At 62.6% G+C, this 19,865-nt stretch overlaps 2 protein-coding genes across 9 annotated transcripts in view; one reads left to right on the top strand and one right to left on the bottom strand.

Annotated features, from left to right (window-relative positions):
- The first annotated feature begins 1,113 nt into the window (after window positions 1-1,113).
- MPG (N-methylpurine DNA glycosylase) lies at window positions 1,114-10,196 on the top strand. Its single transcript, XM_070568915.1, has 4 exons — window positions 1,114-1,327; window positions 3,908-4,141; window positions 6,908-7,112; window positions 9,753-10,196. The coding sequence occupies exons 1-4, from the start codon at window positions 1,304-1,306 to the stop codon at window positions 10,127-10,129; spliced, it is 840 nt and encodes a 279-aa protein (XP_070425016.1). The 5' UTR covers window positions 1,114-1,303; the 3' UTR covers window positions 10,130-10,196.
- The window catches only part of NPRL3 (NPR3 like, GATOR1 complex subunit), a 37,931-nt gene continuing 28,217 nt past the window's right edge, over window positions 10,152-19,865 (bottom strand). For all 8 annotated transcript variants that reach the window (XM_008538367.2, XM_070568909.1, XM_008538368.2 and 5 more), the window contains 6 exons: window positions 18,919-19,075; window positions 15,729-15,835; window positions 15,130-15,259; window positions 12,986-13,175; window positions 12,170-12,362; window positions 10,152-11,217 (listed from right to left, as the gene is read on the bottom strand). In XM_008538367.2, the coding sequence (XP_008536589.2) occupies window positions 11,052-11,217; window positions 12,170-12,362; window positions 12,986-13,175; window positions 15,130-15,259; window positions 15,729-15,835; window positions 18,919-19,075 (943 nt within the window). In that variant the 3' untranslated portion in view covers window positions 10,152-11,051. The remainder of the gene's footprint in view (window positions 11,218-12,169; window positions 12,363-12,985; window positions 13,176-15,129; window positions 15,260-15,728; window positions 15,836-18,918; window positions 19,076-19,865) is intronic.

Here is a 19,865-nt window from a genome sequence, read left to right as displayed (position 1 = left end):
CATGCTCAAGTTTTTCCAGGGCCGAGGCGGGCTCCACAAGGACATGGGACCGTGCCTGCAACAGCAGGGGGGTCCTACAGATGGGGATACACCCTAGAGCGAAGGTACGGGGTGGCTCTGCTGGGTATGTGGACTGCATTTGCCCTCCCAGGTCCACTGAGCCACAGGGCGGGCAGTATGCCCCTCACCCCCCACCCCGCAGCACAGCCCTGAGCCTGAACATCCCCCACCCACGCCCCTTCACTCCTCTAGACCAGGCAGCGCCCTCCCCAGACTCCCTTCCCCTCCCTGGGGGCACAAATCCGCCTTGAGAAGTTACAGGCTGGGGCAGCAGGCGGAGGGCAGCGGCTTCCCCGGAAGGCCCCAGACCACCGCCCTGAAAGGCGGGTGTTCACGGGTCCCCAGAGCCCCAGCCTCCGCCTCGGCCTCTTTAGGAGGCTGGCCTCGCTCCAGCGGGCCCACCCCAGGACGTGGGCGGGCTCCTCTCCGCATCCTTGGGCAGGGAGGGGTGGGGGCTCCACGGCAGAAACAGAATCCCCGTCCGCCTGCGATGATGACCAGGCGGGGGCTTCCGGATAGGCCTGGCATCCGCTTCCCAGACAGTCTTCCTGACCCACCGCCCCAGCCAAATGCCTCCCGAGGTCCGGAGCGAGTCCGTAATACCCCTCTGCAGTCCAGGAAGGCGTGTCCCGGGGACCCGGCTGCGCCGCCACCTCGCTCACGCGCACGCCACGTGCACCCCACCAAGCCGTCTATGGGCCACCCCCAAACCATTACACCTCCAACCGGGGCCCTTCAAGGGCCCACTCAGAGGTCAAGGCGGACCAGTCCTCTCGGCGGTCTGACCACCGGCTAGTGATGGAGTGGGCTCTGCGGCGGTGCGGGGACCAGGGTGCAAGTGGGGGCGGGGGGCAGGTCGCAGAGGGGCCCCGGGGTGCAGGGTCGCTCGTCCCAACTCCAGCCACCTTCTCCTCCTTCTCACGCCACCGGTGTCCCAGCAGCCCCGGACCTTTCTCCAGGACGGGAGGTGGGGCGCCGGGCAGGGTGACCGGCCGTAACCACACTCCCCGTCCACCGCCCCCAGCCGCAGCCCTCCTCCGGGGGCGGAGCCCGCGCCCCGCGCTCGCCAGGCTTCCGTCCCGCTCTGCGCAGGCGCCGGCTCCACCCCCGGGGCCGGCGCGCTTCCGTGGTCGGCTGCAGGGAGGGCTCAGTTCCCGGTGGGCTCTGCTCCCGGTGGGCTCCGCTCCTGGCTGGGCTCCGTGTCGGGCGGGCTGTAGCCCGAGAGCCCCCGCCGAGCCTCCGGATGCCCGCGCGCGGCGGGGCGCAGGTGAGTGCGCGCCAGGTGGGCTGTGTGGCCGAGGGGCAGGCTCGGGAGCGGAGTGTCCCTACCAGTGAGGCGCTGAGCCGAGCCCGGGAGTCCAGTGCCGAGCGCGGGGCCGGCCCCGGCCGTCTGCAGTTAGCGGACGAGCGCCCCCGCCCCCCCCATCCCCGGCCGGGCCAGGCCCGAGGTCACCGGTGAGGTCTGGAAGGGGACCCGACGCCGGCTTCCTGGTTCAGTGCTGGGCGCTCGGGCCCCCTGGGACGCCTCCTCCCTGGGAGCCAGCCTGCCGACGGAGGTGACCGTGGGGCTGGCCGAGCAGCTGGCCCGAGGGGCCGCTTTCCCACGATCCTCATTCCAGCGTCGGTCACAGCTGATGAATACCCTCGTTAGTCACTCACCCGTTTGCCCAGGTTTGGATGGAGCGCTGGTGGATCTCTTGGATCCCCTCGTCCAGGCCAGGCTGTTTCCTGCCCTTTGCTCGCTGAGCCCAACCTGGTGAGAGACAGTTGTCCCCAGGTTTTGCCCAGAGGCCTCCCCAGTGGAGATGTTTCTTGCGAACACTTATTGGGTGCTTGCTGTATGCCAGCCAAGCGCTGGGCTGGCTTCTCACTGCATTCTCGGGACAGTCTTGTGCAACAGGTGGTGTTGATCCCCTTCTACAGATGAGGAAACTGAGGCACAGACACCACGGGTGGCTTTCTGGGGTCACTCACCCAGGGAACCCTCTTTTTTTTTTAAGATTTTATTTTTTCCTTTTTCTCCCCAAAGCCCCCCAGTACATAGTTGTATATTCTTCGTTGTGGGTCCTTCTAGTTGTGGCATGTGGGACGCTGCCTCAGCGTGGCCTGATGAGCAGTGCCATGTCCGCGCCCAGGATTCGAACCAACGAAACACTGGGCCGCCTGCAGCAGAGCGTGCGAACTTAACCACTCGGCCACAGGGCCAGCCCGGAACCCTCTTTCTAACCAGGGCCAGGTGGTGGGGTGAGGCGCCCAGGTGCATGTTTGAGGCAGTGCTCACTCTTGGGTGCAACAGCAGGGTCAGCCTGTTCCTCGGCCACTGCCAAACAGAGCCTCACCGTCACGGTGAAGGCCTCTGAGGCAGGTTTGAATCCTGGGTCTGCAGTGGGGAAGCCAAGGCCTCTCTGAGCCTCAGTCCCTGGGCAGCCATGAGTCCCCCAGCACCCAGCGCGGGCCAGGGCAGAGACCCAGACCCACCAGAGCGCCATGGGGCAGGCTAGGGCGTCCCAGAGTCTGAGCCCTTGGCAAGTATGGGCACATGGGCTGGCTGTAGAGACAGTCACATCAGCATCCATTCTCAACAGACTGGCAGTCTCCATTCAACACAGAACATCAGCACTTATGTTAAAAATAAGGGGTCTGGGTCCGGCCCTGTGGCCAAGTGGTTAAGTTCGCGTGCCCTGCTTCGGCAGCCCAGGGTTTCGCTGGTTCGGATCCTGGGCGCAGACATGGCACCGCTCATCCGGCCACGTTGAGGCAGCATCCCACATGCTACAACTAGAAGGACCCACAATTAAAATATACAACTATGTATTGGGGCGATTTGGGGAGAAAAAGGAAAAAAAAAAGGAGGATTTGCAACAATTGTTAGCTCAGGTGCCAGTCTTTAAAAAAAAAAAAATTAAGGGGTCTGTCACATGCCAGGGAGACGTGGGTCCTGCTGAGGACCAGCCCTCGAGGAGCGTATTTCCATCACCCCGTGCTCGCCTGCTCCCCTCGTCTGCCTCCACATGTTGGAGAGCAGCTGGTCCCAGAGCAGCAGAGGGTGTGTGGCCAGGATTCCAGGCTGCGTGGCGGCAGGTGGGAGGCAGACCAAGTGTTGGGTCCCAGCAGGTCCTCCTCCTCCCTCTGGAGACCTCTTCTTTGCCCCACTTGCTTCGTATCACGATGACGTCCTGTGTCATGAGGCAGAGGACAGTTGGGGACTCATCGGGGGTTGTGCCCTGAGCACTTGGAGTGGGGCCAGGCAGATGGTCACCCACCTGTGTGTGTGGGGCACCTTCTGGGTCATTCTGAGGAGGGATCTGGCACATGTCAGCCAAGTCAGGAGGCAGGGGCATGAATGACGCACAGACCCACAATTCATTCCTTGGCCAGGCCCCATCGAGGTCACCGCTATGTTTTTAAATTCCTGGTTAGGGTCAAATGCAAAGGGCTGGGTTCCAGAGCAGACTCAGAAGTTCATTTAGGGTCCAAGTGATGAGTGTGAATCCGGGTGCCAGCCCTCCTGTGCTAGGCTCAGGTGCCCACTGTCCCCTCCCGGGGCCCTACAGCCCTTTGCCACCAAGCTGTGCATCTCCCAAGTGTGGAGGGCGCATGGAGCAGAGTGGCACCCTGTCACCCCTGCCACCAGCCGGTCCTCACGTGCAGTCACTTCCCGAGCCTTCCTGGGGCCCAGCGCGGGGCTGAGCACATCAGGGAGGGCATCTGTTCACACCTTGTGACAGCCCATGCAGTGCTTGCCCCCATTTTGCAGGTGAGGAAACTGAGGCAGGAAGTAGAATGTGGTCCTTGAGCTCTGTGAGTCTGACTTCACCACACAACCTTTTGTCCTTTCCCATCACAGCTTTCCCGAAGATTGGGGCAAAAAAAGCAGCGACTGTTGGAGGCAGAGCAGCATCAGAGCCCCCCCGATGGAGCCTGGACGCCTTCCCCCAGAGAGCCCAGCTTGGGGCTGCCTGCAACTCCGGGCCCCCAGCGCAGCATCTATTTCTCAAGCCCACAAGGCCGCCCCGCTCGACTGGGATCAGAGTTTTTCGACCAGCCTGCTGTCTCCCTAGCCCGGGCATTTCTGGGACAGGTAATGTGACTATAGCGAGTGGCCTCTGCAGCAGTGGCATCATTGTGCAGCCTCTGTGGGCCAGCCCTCTAACCACTGGGCTCACGTCCCTGACCTGGCCACAGTTGTCCCTGCATAGCTTCCCCACAGCCGTCTGGGGCGCAGGGTGCGTCCGAGGTGGGCCGGGGAGAATGCTGAGGTTGGTGGGCCCTACCCCAGGTGGAGGCAAGGGACCACTGTCCGCCTGCCACTCAAGGCGCTGAGGACAGGAGCAGCTGCAACCTTCTCCACCTGGGACACAGGACTGCTGTCCCTGCTCCACCTGGATCAACCGCAGGCAGGTTTCTTACAAGGACCAAGGTCAGGAGTGGCCCCTGTGTCTGTGAGGCGCTGCCTTTGCCCCATCCCTGACACCGTCAGTGCCCCTACTGGGGCTTGCCTGTGAGTGGTAGTGACAGCTTGTAGACATATGAGAGCTGTGGCCATGGCCTGTGGGCTGCCCAGCATTGGGGTCACCTTGAGACCACCTCCTCCTCACCACAGTGCCTCACAGCGTCAGTGCTGGCTTCCAGGGGCCCCTGCAGCTCAAGGCAGGTCCAGGATCTGGAGTAGAGATCAGGGACTGTCCAGGGCTTGTGGGAGTGGGGTCTGTGGCCACGCAGAGTGTGCACGTCGGCGTGTGCTGGCAGCAGGGGAATTTTGGCCACATCCCATCTGGAGCACCATCTAGCTGGTCCTCCTCAAGGCCCGTGGCCTACCCTGTATCCTTTCCTGGAGTCTGCCTTTAGGTTAAAATGGCCAAGGAGAATCGGTTTCTGTGACTAATAGGAAAATTGGTGGCTGGAGTTGGGTGTTGAAAAGAACAAATCCTAAAATGTGTGCTAGTGGAAGGTGACCTGGTGGGGAAGGGACCTGATTCTGTTCCCATGAGGGATGCCAGGGCCAGAAGACCTTCCTAAAAGCACCTTAAACAACAAGGGTTTATGATCTCACATAAAAAGGCACGTGGGGCGGTGACTCCAAGCAGTAGGTCGAGGGCCCAGGGGTCGCAGCCTGTCACAGTGTCCCCTAGGCTCCCGTCACACCCACTTGAGCCCGAGCTGGACGGGCAGTATGCAGCAGACAAGGGCGTGTTCCACCATGTGTGTCCTGTGTCAGGAGGACAGCCTTCTCCATAACCTCCCAGTGGCTGTCCTTGCAGACCCCCTTAGCCAGGCTCGGGTCATGCACTCGTCCCTGAACAGGTTGTTGCAAGGAGCATGACTTGCTGTGACAACCCAGACCACTCTCGAGTCACCTGCTTGGCTGAGAAGGGTGGCCTGCCCCAGGACCCTCCCCCAGCAAGGAGGAGACACATTTGTAATGGGGGTGAGGGGAACCACCGTCTGCTATCTGGAAATGACATCAGAGTGGAAAATCCAAATGGGAAAGAAGACAGTGAGGAAAGAGCCGTGGGAAGCTCCTCTCTGGAAGAGCACTGGGCCCCAGCAGGCCTCACGGAGCACCGAGACAGAGAATGAAGCTCAGTGGGGAGCGCTCCCTCTGATCTCCTGGAAAGATGGAAGCGAGGCCTTGTCTGAGATGGAACAGGGCCGCCCTTTCTCGCCTGGAGATGGTCTGGCCAATCCCAGCGTGTGGATGCACAAGGGGGTTTCTGGGCCTCCATGGAAGGCATCGACCCCTTCTCTCCTCCACCCTGTCTCCAGGAAGGCATCCTCCAGCACTATCCCACTGAGTGTCCAGGCTCCACCTGCCCCATCCCGTGTCGCTGACCCTGGCCGTGGTCACACTGGGCTCTCTGGGCTGAGTCAGGGGTGGCCTGGCCATCCAACTGAATACTCTGGCCTAATGACAAGCCAGGTGCTGGGGATGTCCTCGCCTGAAGCTCCACTGTGCTCCCTGGTTGAGTCAAGGCTAGAGCTCCAGACATAGGGCATGACTGCTGGCCGTTTCCAGGGCCATCCTGTGCCACACAGCCGAGAAATAGTCACTGCCACAGAGCAGAAAGGCTCCAGGCTGGGGAGGCCTCGATTCCCAGCACGCTCAGCACTCCACTGGCCCTCCCTGGCTCCTCCGTGGCCTGGGCTGCTCTCCTAGGGGCTCTGCTGACCTGAGAATGCCCGCCCGTCTGGTGACAGCCCTGGCCACTCCCCCTGCCCTGTCCTCGGCCCGGCCCTCTGGCCCCACCCCAGCCCAGGGTGCTGTCTGAGCCAACCATAGCCAGTCTTGTCTCTCTGGCCCACTGCCCACACTGGCCCACTCCTTGTGGAGCAGGCTACACGCAGGGCTGTGGTCCAGGCTTGGGGCATGCAGGAAGCCGGTCCTGCTGCTCAGAAAGGCCACTCAGAGTGTGGTGTGCGGGACAGTCCAGGTGGAGAGTCCACAGGCCCTGGAGTGTCCCAGGCAGCCCTGTGGGGACACCATTGAGGCCCGTGCCATCCACACTGCACTGCCCCAGGCTAAGCATTTAAGTCCAAGGGGACTTCGGGGAGGAGGAGGAGCCAGGGGGTTGGAGGACCCTGCCAAGGGGACTTGAAGTACGCGAATTCCCTACTGCTGGTTTCCAGCCTGGCCCCAGCCAGAGCTTGAGACGGCTGCCGCCTATGGATAGGACACTCAGTGAGCAGGCCTGTGGTCCAGTGGTCCAGCAGGATGGAGGGAGCATTGCTGGGGACCTGGCTGCACCTGGAGCCTGATGCGTCACGAGCCAGGGAGGTGAGGTCTAGGCTGTGGACTGTCAGGGTGGAGTGGACCCCTGCCCCTGCCCTGAGCAGAGACTGCCCACAGGTGTTGGTCCGGCAACTTGACAACGGCACAGAGCTCCGCGGCCGCATCGTGGAGACGGAGGCGTACTTGGGGCCAGAGGATGAAGCTGCCCACTCGAGAGGCGGCCGGCAGACCCCCCGCAACCGCAGCATGTTCATGGAGCCGGGGACCCTGTACGTGTACCTCATCTACGGCATGTACTTCTGCATGAATGTCTCCAGCCGAGGTGAGCAGTGCTGGGCACTGGGGCTGGGAAGCAGGAGGCCTGGGCTGAGCCCCTCAGCTGGCAGCTGGGAGACCACTGGGAGGACCAGGGTGGGGTAGGTGTTTGAGCAAGGAAGTCCCATTGGTGGGCTAGGTCAGGGTTTCAGGACCTGTGGCTTCAGACAGGTGAGTTAGAGGGGCCGGGGGCCCCCACAGAATCAAAGTCATGGGTTGACTTGAACACAGAGCAGACAGGCGCCATGAGGCCACCACTGGTCCCCAAGCTCAGAGCTGGAGGCACTGGTGGCCCAGGGTAGACCCAGGAGGGGCTGGTTTTGGGGGAATGAGGGTAAGATGGATTTCGGTTGAGCGGGACTCGGGCTGGAGCAGCCGGGCAGCCAGCTATGGGGTCTGGATCAGTTGTTCTCAACCTGGGATGATTCTGCCACCCCAGGGGGCACTAGGCAGTGTCTGCAGACGTTCTTGGTCAGCACAGCTGGTGGGGTGCTCTGGCATCCAGTGGACGGAGGAGGCCAAGGATGCTGCTGAAAGCTCTGTGCACAGGACGGCCCCCAAACATCAGTAGTGCCGAGCGGAGAGATGCTGGTCTCGAGCTCCTGGGAGAACCCACTCACCTGTGGGAGCTGCTCTGGGCAGCCTCGGTCCTTTGTGAGCAGGTGGCAGTGTTTTCTGGGTGGTCTGTGCTCAGAAGGAAGAGCCCACGGCACCTCCTGTCAGAGCCACTGCTGGCCTGGAGCAGGGCCTGCCCAGCCCATTCTGGATGGCCGTCCCACCGCCCATCCCACCATGAGCCAAGGCCCGAGGCCACTCAGGCTCGGGGCCCGGTATGCTGTAGGTCATGCTCACTAGTTGAGAGATTCCAGTGACATGGGAGTTGTCGGCACCCAGAGTGGACAGCTGGGGATGTCCAGTGCCAGAGCTGCAGGGGCTAGAGGACACGGGGAACCCATGACTGGCCCTGTGCCCGGCACAAAGCAGGTGTTAGTGAAACTGAGAGACTAGACATGGGGGGCGGGGGGGACCGTGCCAGAGGACCTGTCAATCACCCAAGAGCTCATTTGGGTCATGGAGCTTTTCTTGAACCAGCCCCCTCACGTGAGGTGAGACTGAACTCGGTCAGGGAGAGAGACTGAGTCCAGAGAAGCCCAGGGTTTGTGAGGGACGTGGACGGGGCAGACGTGGGAGGTGATGTGTTACTTTCAGGACGTGTGACCAAGATGTGCCAGGAACACCGAGGTTGGGGGGCAGGGAACCACATGAGTGTGGACAGTCAGAGCCAGGGGTCCCCAAGTGGAGCGAGGGAGAGGGGAGGCCAGGACGTGGTCCTTGCCTGCCTGCAGGGAGAGGGGATGCAGAGATGGTCCGGAGAGCAGATGGGTCAGGCTGCCGAGGCTGAGCAGCTGTGCGGGTGGAGTGGGGTGAGGGCACTGAGCAGCTGTGCGGGTGGAGTGGGGTGAGGGCACGGGGACTCGGCAGGAAGAGGTTGGGGTGCCGTGTTTCTGTCGGATGGGGACTCGGGTGCGTTCCAGGAGATGGGGGTGCAAGAGGGGCAGGCGGCTTTGGGGGCTCAGTGAGACAGGGCCTGTGCTGTACCCATGAGGGCTCCGGGTGGACCCAGCGGAGTCCTGAGGCCAGTGGGCTGGGAGGCCCAGGAATCGTGGAGGGGCTGGAACTTCGAGGCATCACTTGCCCTTGAGTGTATCTTGAGGTCCTTTGAGAACAGGCTGGTTAAGGTGCATCTGGTCACAAAAACCCCCACACTTGCCGGCTACTGGCTGTGTAGGAGGACATGGCTGCTGGGCCACTCGGGGCCAGCTCTCAGGTGCTGATGGGGGCCTGCGTGGCCTTGGCCCATGAGTGGGGACTGGCCTGGCCACCCCTCATGCTGAGCCTCCTAGATCCTAGGCGGTGAGATGGCTGAGTGTGTCAGGGGAGCGGCTGCCCCAGGAGAGCGGCCTTGCTGGGGTCAGGGCTCCTCTGACCAGGGTCCAGGTAATCACTGTCCCCAGCCAGGAGTCTGAGGGGCTCCCAGTGTGTCGGTTTGCCATTTCTGGCCTCTGGAGTGGCCTGGACTGGTAGGGAGGGGCCCCCCAGGGGAGATAAGGGCTCTGTGGGCACCTCCTCCTGCCCGTCAGTCTCTCCACTGAGCCAGGGCTGGGGCTCATGTGCCCTGTGCACACTGGGGCTGCTCCGAGCCAGCCGTCCAGCTTGCCCAATACAGATCCCAAGTGGGTGATGCCGACGGGGGGCCCCGGGGCCTGGTAGGGATCTGGGCCAGGCCTGAGGCTTCTTCCTTGCTGGTGGGGTAACCATGCCCAGGAGGACCGGCTCTCTGGTTGGGGGTGGGGGGGCTCCTTTGCCAGCCTCACAGCTGCTGCCAATCACCAAACCAGAGGTAGCCAGGGGAAGGCCGAGGACGAGCATGTGAGTTGTTACAGGTTCTGCCAGCTAGGGCTCAGGCCTGCTGGCTTCATGGAGAGGCCCCACCTGGTAGAGGCACCCACAGGAGGCAGGCCACCTGCGGGGACAGGTGTGCAGGAGGGGCAGGCACTCTGAGTGAGCGCAGGTGTGCTCAGCGTCCTGCCGGGGGTGGGGTGGGGTGGGGTGGGCTCCGCTCCCAGGCCGTCCTTCTGACCCACAGGGGAGGGGGCATGTGTCCTCCTGCGAGCGCTGGAGCCCCTGGGGGGCCTGGAGACCATGCGGCAGCTGCGCAGCACCCTCCGGAAAGGCGCGGCAGGCCGGGCCCTCAGAGACCGCGAGCTCTGCAGCGGCCCCTCCAAGCTGTGCCAGGCCCTGGCCATCGACAAGAGCTTCGACCAGCGGGACCTGGCCAAGGACAAGGCTGTGTGGCTGGAGCGCGGCCCCCCAGGGCCCACTGAGCCGGCTGTAGTGGCAGCAGCCCGAGTGGGCATTGGCCACGCGGGCGAGTGGGCCCACAAGCCCCTGCGCTTCTACATCCAGGGCAGCCCCTGGGTCAGCGTGGTCGACAGGGCAGCCGAGCGGGACGTACAGGCCTGAGCAAGGCCTGCTCAGGCAAGGCTTTTTAATTGTTTAAAAACCAAATAAATGCTTTATTTCTAGAAAACACTGTTGCTTGTGTGTCAGGCAGAGCCCCCTTCGGTCGTCAGCATGTCTGGGGTCAGCTCTTCCTCCAGGGAGGGTTGTCAAGGCCTTGTGTGTGTGCCTGGTGTCCAGAGAGCCAGGCCCAGCTGGACACATCCCTCCTCAGGCCCCACGCAGCCCCACGACGGAGGATCCAGTGTGCAGGTACACACCCCCCAACGGGGAGCCGAGGAAGCGTGCTGGTCAGGCCTGGAGGGCAGGGGCCCCTCCACCACTGCAGGACATGATCACCCCGGGCCCTCACGCCTCAGATGGGAAAGGGGGTGCCAGCTTGGCCGTGAGCTTCCTGGTGGCTACCAAGGACAGTGGAGAGGGCCAGGGCAGGAAAGGCACACAGCAAGCTGGAGAACCGGGAGCACAAGGACAGGCAGTGCTGGACCATGCAGGCTGGGCCAGGCACCAGGACCTCACACTCCTTACGGCCACTGGAAGGACAGGGGCGGGTCAGACGTGTTTCTGCATGTTCCCCAGGGTGGCTGCAAGGAGGGCAGCAGCAGGGGCCAGGGAACATGGGCAGGGTCAGGAGGAGGGTCTGAGAAAAACCTGTGGCCCAAATTTGTGTGTGAGAAGCATGCAGGCCTCACTCGGGCATGAGTCCTGGACGCTCCTCTGGCTCGGGGCCTCACCTGTTCAGCTCAGACACAGGCTGCTTCGAGGACTGGACAAGAGTGAGAAGGCAGAGGGCAGTGGCCCTCAGTGGCTGCTGAACTGTCAAGCTGGGCCGCAGGGCTAAGAGGGCCCAGCACGGGGGAGCCCCGGGGTGGGCAGAGGCCAGCGCCTCACCCATGCAGTGGCCTGCCTCTGCATCCCAGCTGGCTCACGTGAGCAGCGCCTGGAAGACGGCGATGACCGGGTCCTCATGAGTGGTCACCACCAGCACGCTGCGGAACTTGTCGAAGAGCGTGAGCAGCTGGGAGCGCCGCGTGTTCTCGTTGTACATGATCTCCTCCAGGTGGTGGCGGCCGCGGAAGTAGTGCAGGAGCCTGCGGGGCGGGTGGCACAGCCAGGCTGGCCTCTGTCCTGACAGCTGCCAGTGGGGTCAGCACTGAGCACCCACAGGCCTAAGCAGAGCTGGTGGGGGGGGTCTTGGGGGCCCAGGGAGGCAGCTGCACACCAGCCCCCCACCAGGGGCAGGTGAGTGTTCTGGGCCCATCCCACCCTGGCCCCTTGAAGTAGATCTGTGAGGACACACGGCTGTTCAAGCCCTGAAGCCACCGAGCCTGAGGGTCACACCGCTCTGGCATTGGGGTGGCGCCACGCAGAGAGACGGTCTGCCAGAGGTTTCCCTTGTTCCCCTGCGGCTCTGGATCCGGGCAGGGCCCCTGCCCTAGGGGTAGTGTGTCTGGCTGGGGCTGGCAGACGGGGCCCGGACGGCTGCTTGCAAGAGCCGCCTGGCATGTGGCTCTCAACTGGGGGCTTCATCCCTGGCAACCTGAACTCTTGGAAAACTCGACACCTACAGGGCCCCCCAGTCAGGAGTGGATGTGACAAAGTCTGTGTCGCCTATGATGTGGGGATCCTGGACCACCTCACCCCAGGCTAAGAGCCCGGGAACAAATTCTGTCAAGCCCATGAGGATGAGAACTTGCTGTCCCTTCCCGAGAAGGGACAAGAAACACCCAGGAAGCACTGAGGAGGCCACACTCCCCACACCCAGCACGCATGGGCCCCGCACTCCCCACACCCAGCACGCATAGGCCCCGCACTCCCCACACCCAGCATGCATGGGCCCCGCACTCCCCACACCCAGCACACATGGGCCCCATGCCGCCCACGCCCAGCACGCGCCCCCATGCCCGGCAGCGTGGCCTGTGGAGACACCTAAGCACTTGAGATGCCACCTCGACGAGGGACGCTGTGGTCATCAATGGATCTAAGTGGGGCTGTGCTGGGTCCCTCACCCCACCTTCTGTCCTGCCCTGGAACTGGCCCCACCTGGCAAACGTGCGGAGGTCCTCCGGGTTCTGGGCCGCAGGCACACTGAGGATGGCTGCCCGCTCGTGCTCTGACAGGCTGGCCAGCAGGCTCTCCGTCATCCTCCTGTTCAGCGGTGAATCCCCACTGGGGAGAAGCTCTGCACTGGAGTTGTCCATGCTGGGGCTAGTGAGGGTCATGTCATCACTGCTGGCTGTGGGGGGGCATGGGTCACGGGGCAGCCGGCCCCCCGGGCATCCTACCGCGCAACCCCCCCCCAACCAGTGCAGACAAGGGAGAGCCCTGGGCAGGCTGGGTCCTGGCAATGAGCCTGAAGCCCGAGGCCCAGCCTCAGCCTGGGGGATCGCCACCCCAAAGCCTTCTGGGCTCTCGTCTTCCCAGCCCCAGGGACCAGAAGCCTGGCAACAGGCTGCAGCCTTTGGGGGCACGCTGTGGCCACCACGGCTCTTTCAAGAAGTGATTGTGACAGTCACTGTTTCCTCACAGGCCCTGGGACAGACATTTCAACTCCTCTGACCCCAGGTGGGGAGACGTGGCAGGCTGGGGCAGGCTGCTCCTCAGAGCCACAGAAGCGCAAGGAGGCAGGGGAGGGGACTCCAGTCCTCCTGCAAGGGAAAGCTGCTCAGCAGGGGACGGTGGCTGTCTGCTCGAGGACCCAGCTGCCTGTAAGGGATGGGTGTGCGCACGCGTGTGGCCATGTGAGGGGGCCTCGGCCACTCCCAGCAGGGCCCTCATTGGGCCTCCCGGCCACCACTCCAAAGTGCTCCCCATGCTCCTCCCCCCACCAGAGAGACGCCCTGGGCAGGGGGCTCCTACTTGGGGAGCCAAAGCTGAGGGCGTTGGGTGTGCTGAGGCTGCGGCCGCCAACCCTGGTGGTGAAGGGGACGTCGTCCTCGCGAGGGCGGGGCTCGTCCTCGCCGGGCGAGGCCATCAGGCAGACATAGGTGTGCAGCTGGACGAGGAGCCGGCGCTGCAGCATCCACACCACCATCTGGATGAGCTGGGTCTGTGGGACGGGCGGCATGAGGCCCAGGGTAGGGGAGGCGGGTCCCCACCACACCCTGTCCCCTCCCTGAGGACTGGGGAGCCATGGCCAAAGACACAGCCCCACAGCCACCTGCAGGTCAGGGGACCATGAGCTCCAGCTCCCAGGGGCTGGCAGCTCTGCAAGCCCACCCCCCAGGGAAGGCAGCAGGGCCAGGACACCAGGGCCATGCGCGCACTGCTCCCACCACACACCTGGGCTGCCCACGCGTCTGCCTTCTTGCCCAGATGAGGAGTAGGACCTGTGACGTGGAGGCCCCTGTGCCCTCTGGCTCTGAGACACCCCTGCTCTGCCACGTCTCCCCTGCCCACTAGGCCCTGCCACTCAGGCCCCACCACCACACACAGCTGGGCCCACGGTGACCCCCTCCCTGTGGCCTGGACACTGTTCAGAAAGAGGTTGTGGGCAGCTGACCAGGGAGCAGAAAGTCCTCTCCTTGGGTCACCCTGAAAGCACGCCCCGGGACAGGGCCCCTGTAAGGGGTGCAGCCCCTGGGCATGAGTCACCCGTGGCCCCTGGGCTGTCCCCTGACCAGGCACAGTGAGGAGCCCTGTGCGGGAGGCACTCGAGCACTGGGAGGCAGGAAGGCGCACGCAGATGGCATCCACATGCACAGACACACCTGCCTTTTGTCCCTAGGGTCCCTCCTGGGAGGGGCTGGCTGACCAGACATGGAATAGGGGTGCACCGTGGGCGTGCATGACCTGGTCAAACCTAATTAAACTAAGGAATAAAAGAGGCTGCATAAGCACTGACAGCACATCCTGAGCCTGAAGCAGGACGTGTGAGGGGCCTGCGGCCTCGCCCTGGGACTGTGGAGCCGAACTCGGCTCCCTCTGGCCCCTTGACAGGCATGGCCTGGAAAATCCACCCGCTGTCCAGACCATCGGGAAGTTTCTGCTGGGCAGGGGGGTGCAGATGCAAAGTGTGTCTTTCATTGAGCTGGCACAACCTGGCACAGTTCCTGGAGACCGAAGGCTCCATGAAAGACGGCATTGAGAGCTCTGTCACGCTCAGCATCTAAATGAACTGAGGAAGCAGGGTCTCCTCATTCACAATTTGAGAAGGGAAAGGGCTCACTTCTCAGGCCAGTTTTGCCTAACAGATCTGGCACCTATTAAAGCAAACCCTTTACTTCTGAAGACAAAGGCTTGAGAATGCCAGCCCTTCTCCGACACCTGTCCCAGCTGGCCCGCCTGGGCCCCTGCCCAGAGCCCACGTGTGCCGGGAGGGGGGCAAAGCCGCCTTCTCGTATCCAGGCCGGACGCGACCCTCCACAGGCACAGAAGTCACCAGTTCGCTGCACACACCACACCTCCCTGGAGGTCCCCGCCACACCCAGCACCCCCGCCTGCCCCTTGTCCTGCCCCAGGCCCACTGGGCAGGGCCTGTCCCAGACTTGCCCTCTCCAGGCCCTATGGATGCGGAGATTCTGGGACCAGCGGGCCCAGAACCCACACAGATGCTGTGGCCACCGGGACTGGGCAGGGAAGGGAGCGTGATGGCTGGGCCCAGGCTTGGGGCAAACCAAGCTGCCTCTGCAGCCTCCAGCTGTGGGATCCCAGGCCCAGAAGGGGGTTCTATCCTCCCAGGAAAGGTCAGCATTCTCCTGCCAGCTCGGCCTCTTAGCTTGGCTCTAACCCGGGCAACTGCCCACCACAACCAGGGTGGGCTCCACGGGGCATGGTGGGTGGGAGGGACTTGGGACTGCCTGAGTGCTGGGTCGCTGGCCAAGCGTCTGCAGGTGGCTTGGCCAGGGAGCCGGCTTTTGGTCACCCTGGCAGGGCATGCACCACCTACACAGCAAGCCCCCTGCCCCCAACCAGGCCAAGGGTGCGGCAGTATGGAGGGCCCTTGGATCGGGGACTGGTGCCAGGTGGGTGGTTCCTGGGCTCTCCGAGTTCCTGCGACTCACCTCCTGCACAGGGGGGGCAAGGGGGTTCCTAAATTCTGATAAGGAGACGGGCAAGGAGAACTTGGCAAGGACGGATGGCAGGTCATGAGACGGGAACTGGCGGGAGAACTGCTCAGCCAGCGGGGAGTACCTGGGGACAAGGAGGAGAGCGTGTCCCTCAGCTCCACGGCCCCCATCACGGCAGCAGGGAGCGCAGCACAGGGTGGGGGGGCGGGGCGGTGCCAGGACAGGGCAGTGAGCAGGGCCCAGGTGCTCTCCCTCAAGGGGCGGGAAGAGCCAGGGGCTCAGGCCATCCCTAGCCCCTCTGAGCCCCGAGCAGAGCCAAGGTTCCCAGCCTCCCACCAGGTACCCTGTCAGAGCCCAGGGTCCGGCAGATAAGCACAGATGCAGCCCTTCCTGGAGGCAGCGGGTGCGGAGGAGCACAGGCTGGAGGGCCACGCAGGGCTGGGCCAGACCAGAGCTGGACCCTGGGCATGGCAGATGCCAGGCGTCAGTCAGAGCAAGGGCCTGGCTGACCCGGGAGCACCACCTGGAAGGCCCTGCTGGCCACCCCCCGTCCCACTCAGTGGCCCAGGGCTCCTGCAGCCAGAGGTACTCACAGACACACGCTGGCATTGGGAGAAAGCATGTAGACGTTGTTCTCACACAGCGGGTAGATGATGATGGCCTTGCCCCAGTACACCAGGTGAGCCGCAAGCTGGAAAACCTGTGGGCAGAGGGCGCTTGGAGGACACTGCTGGGAGGCCAACCCTCTAGGGCTGCCTTCCTGACTCTGCAACCTCCACCAGGGCACTGGGCACAGGCCAGCGCAGCACAGCGTTTTCTGTGCTCAGAGCAACAAGCCTTTTTGTCACTGGTCCCTGTGTGGTTTGGGACTGTCTCCCATTTAGGGCCCTGTGCTGTCCTTGGCAGTGAGGAAAGGTCCCACAAGCACAGAGGCATTTGGGGCACCCAGGATCACAGGGGCAGCTCGGCTGAGCAAGGGGCTTGCCTGGACATCCTGGCAGAGACCAGCGCCCTCCCCTCACCGAGAGCCCATGGGGATGGGTTTCCATGCGACAGTGGATATGGGGTCGCTGAACCTGCCCCCACCCCACATGCTCGTCCCTGTGTACCCCAGCATCCCTGCAGAACATCCCAGCACCCTGCTCTCCTGGGCTCAGACATCAAGGTGGGCCACAGACGGACCAGGACGCCAGGAACCCCTTCGAGCCTCATGAGGGGAGGGCAGGTCTCAGGACCCGGCCCTGTGGGTACACTCAGGGACAGGCACCGGGCGTTTCTCACTGGGCATCACCCTAGGTGGGCCTGCTGCCCCCCCACCATCGCTGCACGCCCCCAAGGGGTGAACCCCCCACAGGCACGCAACACCTGTGCACCGCCACGGGCCCCCCACCTCATCTCGGCAGGCGGGACCCCCACTGGCACCAACCTGACCACAGCGGAGACCACAGTTCCATCACTGACCCTCTTCTCTCATCCCAAGTCCCATGGACGTTCGCTCTAAAGCAAGGCCATGCCCACTTTCCCCATCCCCACCACCCCCTCACCCAGGGGTCTCCACTCCCACCTTTCCCTGTGGCCAGAGCACCATTCTGGGGGCCGGAAGTCTGAACTCAGGATCGCGGGGCTGGAGTCCAGCCTCAGCAAGCCGCTCTCCCCAGAGACAAGGGGAGAATCTGCTCTTGGCCTCCTCCAGCTGCGGCTCTGTGTGTGGCCACATCACGCCAATCCTGCCTCCACCATCACATCCCACCTCCCCTTCTGCACTCCAGTCTCCCTCGGCCTCCCTGTGGAGGGCCCCTGTGACGACTCTGGGCCCACCCAGATCATCCAGGATCACCGCCCATCTCAGGGTCCTTAATCACATCTGCAAAGTCCCACAGCGGGTCACGTTCACAGGTCCTGGGGATTAGGATGTGGAGGTCTGTGGGGCCACTGTTTAGCCAATCACAAGCATCGTGATCCTAATTTTGTTATTCAAAGATAATGTGTCAATATATACTTGGAAAAAATCTGGAGAAATCTACAGTTGTCACCTCTGGGATGTGGAATTGTGAGGATTTTCTCTTTTTGTGTCTATAATGTGTATGAAATTTGAATTTTTATAAAAAAGAACATATTAATTTCATTGTGACAAAAAGCCCACAATACTTCTAGATTCTCTTTGCCTGGGATGGAACATGAGTGACTTTAAATCATCTGGTGACATTCACACCTGAGGCTGACACTCCCTCCCCAGTGGGGCCTCTGTGCTTGAGGCTCCAGCTGGGCTCCAGCCTCCGTTCCCCACAGAGCCCCCACTGGGCCATCTACCGCAGGAAACAGAGTCTCAGAGGTCAGTGAGGGCCACCAGGGCTGGGCCCCAGGGGGCTTCCGCACAACCACACCAGCAGCAAACCCTGATCTGCACCGGGTTCAGTGGGGAGGGGTACGGAAGGAAACGGTAACAGTGTCCCCATAGCAAGGCTGGGGCAGGGAAGCCAAGGGGACATCATCAAAGCTTTGTCTTTGTTGCAGGAGAATGACAGCAAGCTGAGGCACAGCATCCAGAGTCTCCGTGTCGGGCAGGCTCAGTGGACAGTGAGGGGCCAGCCCCTTTCAAAGCCTGAAATGGGGCTGCAGACACTAAGGGTATCCACCAGAACACAGACTCTGCACACAGGACGGCCAGCACGTTTAAGGTTCTGTATCTTGTGGACGCGATGAAGGCGAGCAAGATGTGGTCCTTGCTGGGTCCCGTCCAAATGAAACACCACGGCAGAATCCGAAAACACTTTCACCAGGGGCAGATAAAGGTCATGAGGTATAGACGAGGGAAGGACTTATTCTGGATGACAGAATCCAAAAAGGCTAACTGGGGAAAGGGGCCCAAGAGTGAGGCCTTGCTGGACAAGCTCCCCAGATGTGCCTCGCAGAGCCAGCAGGCCTGCCTCATGCCTGAGCCCTCTGCGGGAGCCGGGCCTGAGAAGGCTGCTGCCCGGTGGCCTTTGCAGGAACTGCAGGTCCCTGGGCCAGGCCCTGCTGCCCCCTGGTGGCCAGTGCCACCAGACCCTGGGTGTCACCGTCAGGCTGTCACTCGGAAGGTGCCCGTGGCCTCCAACTTCTCCCTGGGCTTTTCCTCGCCCCCTGCCCCCCACCCCAGGCTCCAACCAGATCCACGGCCAGGGCTGAGGGGCCCTCTGTCGGATCAGAAAGGGCAGCCCACAGGCACGTGGCTTGGCAGGGGGGTGGGACATTGCACAGAACACAGGCCTGCACATGCACAAACTCACTCCCCCCAATGCAGGGGGGTGGTCAAGGCCACCAGGTTAGTCCTGGCTCTGCACGTGGTCAGGCCTGCCTCTGAGCTTCCTGCCCTCACTGCCCACATGAGCCGAGTGGGGAGGACGTGCTGCTGCCTCACGGGGTACCACCCTGCATGCCCTGCTTCAGCCCTTCAAGCCCCCAGCCCTGGCATCCCGTCCTCCAGAGGCCTGTCCCCAGCACTAGCACGGCCTTACTCCTCTCTGCTGCAGCCTCACCAGCTCTCGACGTGGACACAGTCCCGTGGCTAGTGCACAAAGCCAGCCCCGAACCCAGGTCTGACGCACATTCTAGGACCTCAACCCAACCCCGGAAGCATCTGTGACCACGGCAGGCTGCGCAGCAGCTCTCAGCACCCAGGCGGCCTGCCTTCCTGACGCCCCGGCACCTCCGCCTTCACCCAAGGTCGCCTGCTTGGACGTGCCCAGCCCCTCCCACCTGCCCATGCTTCTGGTCCATCTCCCCCGGCCCCCAAGGCAATACCTGCAGCAAGGCCAGGTCTGCGTCCTGGGCCAGCTGCTGCAGGTTCTTCACGGCAGACGTGGTCTTGATCACACGCACCAGGGCCGGGGAGCAGTCGAGCGGGAGCTCGCCCAGTAGGGACTTCTCATCACTGAGCAGCAGCAGGGCATGGTAAGGGCTGCAGAGCAGAGTCACAGGTCAGCGGACACGCGAGCCGCAGGCCCCTGCACTAGGTGTGCACCTGGGACACAAAGGTGTGCAGAGCCCACAGGCACCGAACCTCAGAGAGAAGAGGCCGTGAGAGAGCGTGTCCAGGGGCCTTTAAAAATCTGCAAGGATTACTGTCACCCTCAGAAAAAAACAAAACTGAGGAAGGCCCAACCACTTGACTCTACCACCCACCTCTGGGATTGCCGAGCACACGTTTGTTGATCGAACAAGTGAATGAATCTTTCCCAAGGAAAGTCTCAAATATGAGGAAAAGCAAAATCCCCAGGGCAGACTACCACTAGAGCTACATGGAAACACGCTCAGCAAGGAAGCCCAGGAGAAGAGACACGGACTCCCTGCACGGACTGGGCGAGGGACGGAGGACCAGGCGAGGACTTTGCTTTCGTCATCTCCAAATTAATGTGCCAGGAATTCCTTTTTTAGTTAGAAACTATTTAAGGAAACAGGGAACTTGATGGGCGGGGGGAGGGGATTGGGGCAGAAAATCAGTTAAATTAAGAACCTGAGCTCCCAGGAGTTCTGACTCAGGCCCGAGGTGAGGCCCGCAGCGCGGAGTCCCACCCCTCAGGCAGTGCCCAGAGGCCCAGGGAAAACCTGCCCAAAACCAGACACAGAAACGTGTTTTACTTCTATAGATGGGAGAGCCCTAGCCACCATTTCTGTGGCAAGAAAAGCAAAAGAGAATCTTTGGAGCCCAGTAGCTGGTGACACCTCAGGCAGAAGTTGCAGGGAAGGCC

Source organism: Equus przewalskii, chromosome 12, assembly GCF_037783145.1.
Source record: "Equus przewalskii isolate Varuska chromosome 12, EquPr2, whole genome shotgun sequence".
Taxonomy (NCBI): domain Eukaryota; kingdom Metazoa; phylum Chordata; class Mammalia; order Perissodactyla; family Equidae; genus Equus; species Equus przewalskii.
This window is presented reverse-complemented; position numbering and strand designations above follow the sequence as displayed.

Coding starts and splice junctions, on each gene's coding strand:
- MPG (XM_070568915.1), top strand. CDS start 1,304: ATGCCCGCGCGCGGCGGGGCGCAG. Junction 4,142..6,907: donor CCCGGGCATTTCTGGGACAG/GTAATGTGACTA, acceptor GACTGCCCACAG/GTGTTGGTCCGGCAACTTGA. Junction 7,113..9,752: donor CATGAATGTCTCCAGCCGAG/GTGAGCAGTGCT, acceptor TCTGACCCACAG/GGGAGGGGGCATGTGTCCTC.